General features: G+C 35.5%; 2 protein-coding genes across 2 annotated transcripts; one reads left to right on the top strand and one right to left on the bottom strand.

Moving 5' to 3' along the window:
- Nucleotides 1-1,018: 1,018 nt before the first annotated feature.
- LOC116135960 (probable WRKY transcription factor 12) lies at nt 1,019-3,886 on the top strand. The gene is made up of 4 exons (XM_031421665.1): nt 1,019-1,492; nt 1,588-1,655; nt 2,129-2,290; nt 3,532-3,886. Exons 1-4 carry the CDS (start codon nt 1,268-1,270, stop codon nt 3,692-3,694), a joined length of 618 nt encoding a protein of 205 aa, XP_031277525.1. The 5' UTR covers nt 1,019-1,267; the 3' UTR covers nt 3,695-3,886.
- Nucleotides 3,887-6,869: 2,983 nt separating this feature from the next.
- On the bottom strand, nt 6,870-12,522 carry LOC116135955. Its single transcript, XM_031421662.1, has 6 exons — nt 11,484-12,522; nt 11,222-11,374; nt 10,305-10,591; nt 8,354-9,392; nt 8,054-8,209; nt 6,870-7,309 (listed from the first exon to the last, which is right to left on the bottom strand). Exons 1-6 carry the CDS (start codon nt 12,447-12,449, stop codon nt 7,022-7,024), a joined length of 2,889 nt encoding a protein of 962 aa, XP_031277522.1. The 5' UTR covers nt 12,450-12,522; the 3' UTR covers nt 6,870-7,021.
- Between the last annotated feature and the right edge of the window lie 990 nt (nt 12,523-13,512).

Below are 13,512 nucleotides of genomic sequence, written 5' to 3'. Positions count from 1 at the left end.
AGTGGTCTTCGGTTCATTGTGGAATTCGATTATCCATATCTGATCATCACTGGTACACTGGCAAAGTCAGGAATATGATAATATCTGCTCTTTCTGATTTATCTCTCTCTCTCTCTCACTCACGTGGAGGAGCTAGCAGCAATATGCATTATGAAACCCTTTCTGATACCTGTATAATGAACGTGCAAACTTTGTATTTATAGGAATAGGATACATACTAATTTCCTTCTGAATTTGAAACCTTCTTCTTTGTTTGCTTATACAATGTTTTTTTCTCAATGCAATATTGTTCCCATACCTCTTTACCTTACAATTTCTTAACTAACTGGAGCTTATACGAGGGGTTTGTATGAAGTCAAATCATATATATGATGAGGATGAAATTTGTGGCATTGATTAATTCCTCAGAAATCGTCTTTCACACTTCACAGTGGATAACAGCCAAGCCTCATAGGTCACGTAGCAAATCAAATGTAAACCGCGTACGTGACACTATAAGGATATGGAATTTAATAGATAAGCTAATGTAACTTTAACTCCTAGTCTATTTCATCACTGTATTTTTTTCCATGAAGGTGTGATTTGTCTACTAATTTGACATTTATCAGAATGTATAACACGTCTTGGATATTAATTAGAAAAATGAAATACATGTTTGTAGAAAACTATAAATATACCCACTCTTAGATAGCTCAAGTGGTAGGATGAGTACTGGGATATATGGTTAAGATGTACGGTTTCAGGTTCAAATACCCTTAATTCTCAAGATTTAAGTGTGTGATCTTAGCGGTGGGATGCTAATGTTGTGCCAATCACCTACACACCTATCGGGATTAGTCGAGGTTTATATAAAACCCTGAAATTGATTAATTACATAAATTTAATCTGATATTGAGAAAAAAAGAAAGTCTAGAGAAGATTTATATATGTGCTATTCATTATCTTTTGTAGACAGCCACATATTCTCTTAATAATTTGATGGTACTGTGCATCTTGTAACATGGGCGTATGTAGAATAAATAGGAAGCTTAAGGAAGAAGAGATTGAGAAAGAAACATTCCTTTCAGGTTCAGCGTATACAAGTTGACCAGAGTACACCGCTACGCTGAATTTTTGTGCCAAACCAAAAAGCAACAACAATTCTCTTAGCACAAAACTGGATGTACGATCTCATGCACCTGCTGCCCCAATAATAAAATCCTTCAAAAACCAACAAAATTTAACAGCCCAACTCACCTTCTTTACAAAATTAGGGTATTCAATTATTATGGAAGGAGAAAGATCAGCACTACCAAACTACGACCTACAAGTTTCTTTCACTACGCCTCAACCCATCCATGAAATGGGGTTTGTTCAGTTTGAAGAAAACCAGGTGTTGAGTTTCTTGGCCCCAGCTTCCAACTCACAGTCACAATCTCATCAATCTCACCCTCTTAATACTACCAACTCTACTGCTACTACTACCACCATAGGGTTTACTCATAACGACCAGGTGGTTTATTTATTTTTCTTTGTATTATGTTGTTCTTTTATGTCTTTTGATTATTTGGTTGTTGATTTGCTTCATTTTGTAATCGAAAATTTTAGGTAGGGCCGTTAGATCCCAAGGCTGTTAATGACGAGAATTGCACTGGTAATGATGCCAACAATTCATGGTATATTTCTGTTACCTTTCGTCTTCTTCTTCTTCCTTAATTAATCTTCTGTTATGGATCCTTTCTCTACCTCTTTCTCTTGCTCTACCTTCACAGGCACACACGCACGAACGCACGCATACCAAAGAAAATATTCTTTGATCCTTTAACAAAATCTAGAAGAGATCTAGCCATGTGTGGATAAAAGATTGCTTCAGTCTAGTCGTGTTATAACGACCCCCCCACCCCCTATCCCATCGAACCTCCCCCCCGCCTTCCTCTCTCTCTCTCTCTCTCTCTCTCTCTTTTAGTGGGTCTGAATAAACAAGTACTCGATCTATCAAAGTCTTGATACACATTGAATACCCGAATCCACTCGTCCTTTGACAGATTTATCTTTATAATTCCAAGTTATATTATATATGATTCCTTTGATTCTGTTCTATGGAATATAAAAGTAGGTAGTCTCTGAGTACTAGTTGGAATTTTGGCAGGTGGAGGAGCTCATCCTCAGAGAAGGGCAAGGTCAAAGTTAGAAGAAAGCTTAGAGAACCCAGGTTCTGTTTCCAAACAAGGAGTGACGTAGATGTGCTCGATGACGGTTACAAATGGAGAAAATATGGTCAGAAAGTTGTCAAAAACAGCCTTCATCCACGGTAATACATATTTTGATTTCTTAATTATCTCTAAATTGTGTATATATGCACCCCAACTTCATGGTTAACTAATAATTAATTAATTAATTAATTTATCTTCTCAGACTAATGTTTATTACACTGGTTTTAATCATATTCATGCACGGTTTGCTTTTATTTATTCTGCTAATTTCATTGGATTTATTCAAGAATATTAGTTTTCAATATGCTTTTAGATCGATATTATAGTCAAGATCAATATTCATGAAAGTTTATCAAATTGCTAGTAATTAATCCCTGGATAAGTTTTAATAATTTTTACTATTAACCGGCAACAACATTTGAACCAGTACACAATGAAACGTGGGAAAATAGTTTCTTAGGAATTATCACACCTGGAAGAGAATATTTATGGTACACTGTCACAACCATTTCGGCTTCTTTCAATCATTGAAAATTGAAATTATGAAAAATAAGAACGAAGCGGGTGCTAGGTACTGTTTCCATTCTATCCATATAATCTACCCAAATTTGCAATTCTTTCTTAGTTGGTGTAGTTGCATATCTGATAGGTAGGTTTGTCTCCTTCAAATCTAAGCAATCCCTTTGATAAATATATTCAATGCTTTATTGCTCTTAATCAATCTTGCCTTTCCCTATTTAAGTACCCGAAATCGTCTTCACAAACCTTCCTATATATATATATATAATGTTTTAGAAACCCAGGAAATTGTATATATTAATTTTTTGGCCCATTTCATTTCAGTACATTGATGTAGTCATCAATAGCTGATTCTACAGTTATCAACTGCAATTCAAATATATTTCATTTTCTACCATCTTAGGATGCTCTCTAATAATGTTTTCTTTGGGTTAACGCATTGAACCTTCTTATTGCATGTTTTCGTTGGTTTGCGAAATATTTACTGAAATTATTATAAACATGCAAATTAATATGACTAAAATTATTAAATAACCACCATTTTAACATTTTGCGCACAGTCTAATTGAGTGCATGCATGATGTAGTAAAAAACACAGAAAATTTATTATAAGTAAGATTGGCATTTGATCTTTATCATTATAGGAGTAGAACTCTATATCATGTTATAGGAGATCAAAGGAAGTGATCTATTAATTGATCATGGATATTGATGGGGTGACTCGTAAAAGATGTTTGTTTTGTAATACATGTACATCATATCTTTTATAATTAACTAGTTGAACTAATTTATCTGATTTTTGTCGTTTAATAAATGGCAGAAGCTATTACCGGTGCACGCACAATAACTGTCGAGTGAAGAAGAGGGTTGAACGACTTTCTGAGGATTGTCGAATGGTGATAACAACTTATGAAGGTAGACACAATCACTCTCCTTGTGATGACTCAAATTCGTCTGAACATGAATGCTTTACTTCTTTTTGATTAGTTGCCATGCTCATATCCATCATTGCTGTAATGAATGAATTTGTATTTTATATTAATTCTTCTCTCTCGAAGATTGATCTATCATCTGAGAATTAGAGGATTCTCTTAACTATAAGAACTCTAGATCTGTTAATACTATAGTAAGTAATATTAATAGATCAGTTATGCTGTAGTTGAAATTAATATATAGACCCTCATTTATTATGTTCCAAAGTTGCATGCTAGAAAACTATATATATTGCCTTCTCTTGGTACAATATTTGTATATATTTTGATCTGTGATGACTCAAGGCAATAACGAAATCCTTTTCAGTTCAGTTGAAGTATGAAGACACCAGAATCCTTTCCCAGTTAATTTGTATGATAGATCTTAAATTTGATACTCTATCAATAGTTATTTCTATAAGTAATTAAAGGATTTTCTTCAAATCACACGTTAGATTATGTACTAAAATTACACGTTAAATTCTGATAGTGAAATGTCTTCAAACAGAAGCATCAAATCTAGGGTTTTCAGGAACTGAAAGGTGCATGTCCGGGTCAAATCAAAGTCAATCAAAGAGTTCCTTAAGCCATAGGCATAGCTAGTTGTTGGCGCTAAGAGAAGCAAGTCAGTGTTATTGAGATAAAATAATTACACCATATATATACAGCTTATCAGGGTTACCTGGTATAAGATGGGGATGTGAATGGAGAAACTAATAATTTGGAAGGATCAGATCTGTTTATCAGAGATTCAAAAATACTCTCCCGGCTTCTGAAGGGCTCTTACCATATAAATTATCCTATTCTCCGATGCATGTATATGTACACTCTTAAACGAAAAGTAAAAAACTCAAGTCTGAATCAATGCAGCAGCTTTATTCCGTATTTCTAGTCACTACTGAATCTTGCACAGTGAACTAAACCAAAACACATATAGCGAAGCGATCATGCATATCCGATACCTCCAATATTAGCATGGATTTTGTGAGGAGTACACATCTTCTGGACGTACGTGTCCCACAAGTCTCTCTTTTGGCCTTTGGATATGTGTGGCGACACCAAAACCTCAATTACCAGCGGCTCTGCGACAGTGACTACATTCATTCATTTCTTCATCTCACTCATGCCCTGCTCCCTAATTTTACAGTATTCTTCCATTTATGGAAATTTATATATACAGAAGAAGAGCCTATTATTTCTTAATTCAGTATTCTTTTGCCTGCTCTGCGCGTGCACAGACCACAGTGCACTTCTGCATTGAGATACCCCACTCTCGATTTATGCAAATTCTCTTACAAAATCATTAGTAGTCCTCTGAGGACTCAGATACAGGATCTGGTCCATCACTACAAAAACGATTGACCTGATAAATATATAACCAGATTAGCAAGAACTAATTAAGATTATGTATAGTACTGTATATTAAGACAACCACTTATGCATATATTTGCTGTATTTTAGTCACTTGCAAGGAAAAATTTATCATGCAAATTTAAAATTGTATCCATCGTATCCCTTACAGAAACTTAGACCTAACTTTCTCTTAATTATTGCACGGGCAGCCATGGTTTTTTTTTTTTTTTTTTTAATATGTATGTAACAATTAGGGCATCTCATCACACAGTTTGATGAAACTGATAGATATCAACAACATGCGATGCGTTTCCGATCAATAAAATTCAATATAATCTGCAGAGTAATAATTTATTGTAAATATTAATTTATTACGTATAGAAAGAAAGAGGGTGTGGAGGCCGAGAGAAGACTCCAGCGTTGCGTGTGTGCAGTGTAGAATTTATCTCTGTATGAATAAAAGCATGTGGGATTGGACTTCTTCAATAACTATCTTGGGCTTTATCATAAGAGATGTGAAGTGGGTTACTGACTCCACCGTAAGTGTTTCTAAACACCCCTACAAAATTTCTAAGACGGGTCGGATCAAGGCTAAAATAGTGTATTATGAAACATTAACCTTATACAAAAGAATAATGCTAACCTTACTCACTCTTCTTACTCACTTCTCTTACTCAAATTTGTTAAAATACTAATCTTATCCACTTTTTCACCACTTTTTTACTATTTTAACAAAGGTGAATAAGAGAAGTGAGTAAGGAAAGTGAGTAAGGCTAGTATTACTCTATACAAAATACTATGATATTGAAACTTGAAAAAAAAATCAAGCAATTAGGCTCCGTTTGGTACATATATTGGGAAAACTATTCCCAATAAAGTTAACACAAAATTTGTGTTTGGTTTACCTATTTTCAAAATATAATTCTAAATTATTCAATTTCTTTTAAATCTCTTAAATTTGTTAATTTAACTAAACAACCTCAAATTTTTTTTTTTTTTTTTTTTAAATTAACAAAAACACCTCAGCAACCCAAATTTACCAAATTCCGGCCACCATTGTCAGAAGCTGGCCGAAATCTGATGTAATAGCGCACTATCGGCTGAATCTGACCGATAGTGTGCCGATCTAGCCTTTTCAGGACAGATCCATGATGGATTTGGTAAAAAAAGGCTAAATCTACGGCCAAAGATATGTCCATCAACGGCCAGATCTTTGGCCTGACAGTTGTCAACAATGGCCAAGATATGGTTGTTGTTGACCATCAACGACAACCGTATCTTTAGCCGTCGTTAACAACCAAATGCGGCTAGATCTGACCATCAATGGCCAGATCTATGCACGACCGGCAAGATCCAACCGGTCATGCGTCGATATGACAACTCTGGCCACCCTCCGACAATGGTGACCAGTTGTTCGTATTTAATAAACATGGAGGTGTTTTTGTTAACTTTGAATATTTTATTATAGGAGTGTTTAGTAAATAAATAAACATAGGGGGTATTTTTGTTAATTTTTAAAATTCTCATAGTAATACCCACCCAATTTAACTTTTTTTCAAATTATTATTCTAAAAACTATCCAATAATTAACCTTCTAAAAACTATCCAATAATGAACCAAATGGATCCTTAATCTCTCATCGCTTTACTACTACCCTTATCTCTGTTTAAGCACCTATTCTCTGTTTCTTGACCAATTGCTTAATCTGAAGCTTTATATTTTTTATCAATTACAAATTTTTATTGTTCATATGTTGACTCCTTTTACTCAAAGAAATCTGCAGAAATTTTGGAATTTAATCAACCCCACCTCATCCTCACAAGTTCAGTAAACATGACAGAAAAATCAGTGTCCACAACATATGATATAATATATAAAGCTGCACATTAAGCAACAACACTTAGCGATATAGATAAATGAGATGAATCCAACAACAGTCACACTGCTGTTTTTAATTTTTAGTGTTTCCTATTTTACATATCATAATTATAACTGATAAAAATAAACATCTGCCAGAAGCTCTGCGTATGTTAATTCAATAGCAGAAGATGATCTAGGAAACATGGTTATCTTGGATATAATTTCCTCGGCATTCTCAAGACTTTTCACCCAGTGTATATTCATTTTCTGTAGTACACCACAATACTTTAGCAGATACCTCACTAATTCAAGCTCATTCTGGCAACCTGCAACCTCAAAAAGCTCAACCGTCTTGAGAGTAAATTTCAAACATGAAAAAGCTTCATCTGGCATTTCCCATTCATCATAATCACACTGTCAAGTGAAAAACATATCAAGTACCAGTAAGTACCAAGAATAGAGGGATATAAGAGAATAAAATTTATAAGCAAAGGAGAGTAAATGGAATACCCTTTAAACCAACTAACCAATTAGGTATGTCAAAATACATTCCAAATATCATTTACTTTTGCCAGTTGTAACAAAATGTGACTATAGGGTACAAAAATTTTTGGGACAAATCCGAGATGGCAATTTTTTTTTTTTTTTTTGGCCATGCATCCCAACCCAACCATCCACTACAAGATATCTAACCAACTAGGTTATTTTCTTGCACACATTCGACTTTTGTATCTTTAATCAGGTATATCAAGTTTGAGCTTAGACGCAGAATTCCTTTATTTGTGCTAGTACAAATTTCACAAGGATGGGCAGCAGAAGAACAGTAAGCTATTCAGGTGCAATATGTAAATCTGAAGACAATGATTTATTGTATCTAAGACACTCAAAGAGCACAGAACTTCATACAAGACTAGACATGCTCTAAAAAACAGGAGCAGTACTCCAATTTACTGCAAGACAACTACACACACATCTCTAACTCATATACAACATGAACTTAACTCTGGCTGTGTCACCCTGATTGGAAAAGCCAGCAATAAAATGCACTTCTGAAAATTTGTTTTTCAGTAGACCAATAGCATATCCAGTTAACATCGCACAAAAAAGAAAAAAATTGTCCAACAGGAGCAATAATTTCATTTAGGAGTCAAAAATTACCTCTCCTAAATACATCTTGAGAGTTTCTAGATTGGGAGCGTTGCATAGCAAGGAGAAAATATGCTTCTCAATAGCGCCCACCATCATTGTTAAAGTCTTCAAATTATAGAATGAAACAGGGAACCACTTAGCTGGCATAGCAAGTTCATCAGTAAACTGTAGGCACAAACAACAAGAGAAATTAGAAACCATAATGCAATTGAAGCACAAGCATTACCGAAAGAATTCAGAACTAATGAAATACGTAAATATTAATTATTCAAGTTGAATATTCTAAGATAAAGGAATATGGAACCATACCTCTAAGTCTCCATAAGATAGTCTGAGAACTTCTGTTTTGCAAACTCCTTCAAGCAACTTTAAGATTTTATAGTTACTTTCATAATACTCCATGGTATCAATTGCCTCAAATTTGGAATCTAAATAAATGTATACATTCTTTAAAGGGTTTAGACCCTCCAAAAGGTAGTCAGCTGCTGATGGACCAATGAAAATGAAAGTGGCAAGATTTGGGCAAGCTACCTTGAGTTCACAGTTCTCTAAACCATCACAGTTGTGCTCAGCACCATTATTTATAGTCAAACTCTTCAAACTGGCCCTGGAAATATCAAGAATTCCGAAATCACGGAAAATACATGCTTCCATACTCAGATTCTCAAGGAGGGGACAACTTGAAATGAAGTTTCTAAACAGATTAGAATCCGAGAAATCAATCCTCACAAATTCCAGAGCGTTGAGCCGGCTAAAACCAACAAAAGTTGGGAGCTTTACAGCACAATGGAAGTCAAAATTTAACTTCAAAACAAGCAAAGATTCACAAGTAACAAGGCAGTGAGGCAACTCAAATGGCGCCAAAGAGTACATATTGAGATCAAGCTCTTCAACATTTCGCCTCGCGACGATGTTAATCCATCTGTAAAGCGTGTGATCACCACCACGATGGTAGCACCAAAGACGAAAGGTTTTTAAATTAATAGACACATCTTGAGACATCAAAACCCAGTTGACAAAATCTTTGAATTTGTCGATGATCGTATTAATTGACCACTTTGCTTCTGCGTCTGACCAAACTGTGTCGATATCCAAGTTTAAGTAAGGCATTGAAAGCCACAAGTACCTCCATCTTCTCGAAACAGCGCTTAATCTGATAATGTCAATGGTTTCAAGGGATGAGAAAATTTTATGAATGATGGGTTCTGGCAAATTGCTAAATCTATCACCAACTTCACAAACATTTGTTGTTTTTGGAATTTTAGGGTTTGGATTTGGGGTTTCAAGAATGTCCATTAGCATTTTGGATGATTTGGGTTTGATTTTGAAAAAGTGAGCATCTCTCAATTATTTTATCCGGTGAAAATGGTTCCCCAACTGGGGAGTGGGAACCATTTAACCCGTAACCTATCATATTCTATTCCTCCTATGAATGATTATTAAATTTCTATTTCTCCTATGAAAGAATATTATTATATATTCAACAGTTTCAGGAGTGTACACATATTACAATTAAACAAATGAAGCAAGGTTTGATTAATTAAATTGGGTAATCAATCAATTAAAATCACATCATGTTCATGAAAAATGTCATCTGTAATGAAAGTTTGGGTGTATCTATTCTATTTGGGCTCCCGTCCTTTTCTTCTTACAAAATTTTACATCTTATTTGTCCTTTTCATTTCCTCATCGGATGTGAGTTGCTCTGTAACATTTACGAATCTGTTCATTCCTTGGATCAGAATTTTCTGGAAAATATAGAATAAAACAGAGTTTACAGGAATGTATTAGAATACACGTACTAAGTAATTTTCACTTAACGGTGTAACATTTGCCCTTGATCAGAGAGTTTGGTTTGATGACTGGTTGTAATTGGATGAGATGATCTGGGTTTAGCTATCAATCTGTACTTCCCAGATGTAAAGGATTTGAAATTTTGAATCATTTTACAATTGATGTCCTTCTGCTGATTATCGAGAGACCTTGAAAAGGAACATATTATGCAGATTTTACCATATAGAAATGAATCATGAAAATGCAAGAAGAGAAAATTCCAATCATATAGAACTAGTAAACATAGCAAAATGCAAAAACCTGGAAAGTCATAAGACTACAAGATCACTACCCAAGTAAAACATGAATAACTACAGAACTGACCTGTGAATGTAGTAATAACGATTACGTCGAGCAACATACCCTTTTTTTCACCATTACAAATCATGACTATGAATGATAAAAGTAAACATCTCAGTCAGGCTGCTCGAATATCAGCTCAACATTTGAAGATGTAGGAAGCGTCATTACTCTAGACATAAGTATATCCTCCCTGGGATTCTTAAAACCTGACCCCCAACTAATAATCATTTTCTGCAGGACATGTCCATTCTTCAGCAGAAACCTCACCAACTCAAGTTCCGTCCGCCTACCCAAAACGTTGATAAGCTCAACCTTCTTGAGATGATATGTCAAACATGGAATAGCCCTATCTCGTATTTGCCAAAAATAATAATCCTCATCATATTCATAATCTTCTTCTTCTTCTTCATACTGTCAAGTAAAGACATATCGAAGTGTTAGTAAGCAACAAGAACAGACGAATTACTAGAATAAATTTACAAAGAAAAAGGGCAAAAAGGCATTGGCTTAATATAGGTTACTCCAAAAGACCCGCTAGAATCTAGATGGAACACTGGCCAAGGTGGAATTAAACTTATGTATCCTCCAAAAGACAATAAACTTCACAATTGCATTAATAGAAACCATCCATTGAACGCATCCAATTCCACAAAGAAGTAATACTCTGTAGATATTTCTTCATGGACTTTTACAATGACTATTACGATTCAATGTTTTACTAAACTCCAGGTGGAATTAAACTTATGTATCCTCCATCATTTTACATGCAGGTATTTATGCCACTTCAGTATCAGTGCATCATGTGAGATTTTAGATGCAGAGTCCCTTCAAGTTTTGCTACTGAATAATTGCACGAGGATGGAAATGACACAACCATTTAAAGGAAACTAAGACTGTCAAGGCGTGGAAGTAACCAAGTCATCTACTTTTGACAGAATGGATTTCAACTACCACATTGGCTTGTACACTTAATACTGCAAAAGAAAAAAGAACTAAAGTCTAACCAGAAAAAATAACAAATGTTTTCGGAGTTGAAATTACCCATTCATAAAATATTTCAAGAGATTCTAGATTGGGAGAGCCGTTGAGCAGGGTGATTATATGATCCGCTTCAATGAGCACAAACAGTAATAAACTCTTCAAATTACAGAACGAGACGGATAAGCCATTAGGCAGAGCGAGCGGATAAACAAACTGAAGGCAAAACAGCAAAAGAAAAAAACCATAAAGCAACAGAGGTGACATATTCAAGTTTAAGTCCAAATAAAAGAAAGAAAAAGGTAATATGAATATGAAGACGTACCTCCATACAGTCAAATGATAGTTTTAAAACTTCAGTATTGCAAACTCCCCGGAATATTTTGCACAATTCATAAACACAAACGTCAACATCTGGAAAGTTTTCTTTGCTATCTAAGTGAAGGTACACCTCCTTCAAACAGTTTAGGTTCTCCAAAGAATAGTCTGGTGCTGATGGGCCCAAGAAATTAAAAGCCACAAGATTTGGACAATCCACCTTAAGCTCACAGTTGTGTAAACCATCACACTCTTCACCCCTATTGCCTTCTATGTTATTATGTATAGTAAGAATCTTCAAATTAGTTGAACAAATATCTAGAATCTCAAAATCACGTAAAATACATGCTTCCAATATCAATTTGTCAAGTAATGGACAATTTGAAACAAATTCCCGAAGCAAGATGAAATCTGAAAACTCTACCCTTAAAAAATCGAGAGTCTTGAGACGGCGAAAACCACCAAAAGTAGGGAGCTTCACTACACGGGGCGTGTCAAAACATAACTTGAATGACATTAATGATTCACAAGTTATGAGGCACCGGGGCAACTCAAACGGCACGTCGGAAACTAAATTCAGGTCAAAATCCTGAACATTTCGCCGCGTAACAATATTAATCCATCTATAAAGCGTATTATCTTGAGCGAAATGATAACAAAAAAGACGACATCGTTGAATATCAACGGAGCTATCTTGAGACATTAACACCCAGTTGACAAAATCTTTGAATTTTTCGATCAATGTATGAAAAGACCGATTAGCAAGTGGTCTTGACCAAACAGTGTTAATATCCAAATTTAAGTAGGGCATTGAAATCCATAAGTACCTCCAGTTTCTGGAAACGGCGCTTAATCGGATAAGATCAATGGTTTCGAAGGATGAAAAGATCTGGTGAATGATGGAATCAGGCAGATTGCTAAATCTATCACCATCTTCAAGTTTCTGGTTTTCAACGGTGTCTACCATTTTCATTGATTCGGGTTTAACTCCGCTGGTCAGGCGTTTCAGTTATTTATAGATGTAGGGCAACATTCTGGAAGTGGGGAACTCGTTTAACCAGTATCCAAACAGAACATACATACACATTCTACTGGGACTGGGCCCTCAACATTTGGGCCTTTGACAACATCAGAGTCCAGGAGACTTTTAAGTACAGCCGAATAATTTGAGTTAATTTAACCGTAGTTATTTAAAATGAATTTTATAATTTCCAATGATTGCTGTTGTGGCCATTTCTTGGAAACCAGAGTGGTGGAAGCTGTTGAGCAAATCGCATGTTCCTCAAATATAATCTTTGATGATCTGGTTCAAGCTTTCAATCTGTACCAATATAATGAACGTATTATTCATTTGTAATTTCAAATGGTTTTGGCTAATATTCTGAGAAACCAGAGTCCTCTTTTGAGCTACATATGTATGGGTCATCATCCAAATAGGGGTGTAGCCAAGCCGAACCATTCGCGAATAGCTCGGGCTTGACTCGAGAAAAGCTCAAGTTTGGCTCTGCTTGAGTTGAGTCGAGCTCGAGCTCAAGCTGCTCAAGTGCCTTTTCAAGCCAAGCCCAAGCCACCTAGTGCTCGGCTTGATAGGCTCGTGAGCCTCCAGGCTCAAATTCAAAAGGGTATGAGTGTAAGTTTTTCAAGTATAAGGGTGTAAATGCAGTTTATTATTTTACATATAAATTGTTTGTTCCAAACACCCTACCACATTTTTCTTCCCAGCCGACACTTATCCTTTCTTTTCTCTTTCCTATTTTTTTAACGGGTTGTTGGTGGGTTGCTTTGGACTAAAGATTATTAAACGAGCTGAGCTTCGAGCTTAGCAAATCATCTCGAGCCTGGTTTCCAAAGCTCGTCGAACCCAAGCTCAAGCTTGAGTTCGCTAAATTTTCCTAAGCCGAGTTTCGAGTCCTTTAGTGTTCGGCTCGGCTCGTATACACGATACAGCTCTATTCCAAACTCATCATATGATGATCCTGCTCAGAGAGTATAACTAACAGAATTTCAACACCAGACATCTGTACCTCCCCAGAAGG

The sequence above is a fragment of the Pistacia vera genome, unplaced genomic scaffold (assembly GCF_008641045.1).
Source record: "Pistacia vera cultivar Batoury unplaced genomic scaffold, PisVer_v2 Contig306, whole genome shotgun sequence".
Taxonomy (NCBI): Eukaryota; Viridiplantae; Streptophyta; class Magnoliopsida; order Sapindales; family Anacardiaceae; genus Pistacia; species Pistacia vera.
Note: the sequence above shows the minus strand (reverse complement) of the source record. Positions and strands in the feature narration are given on the sequence as shown.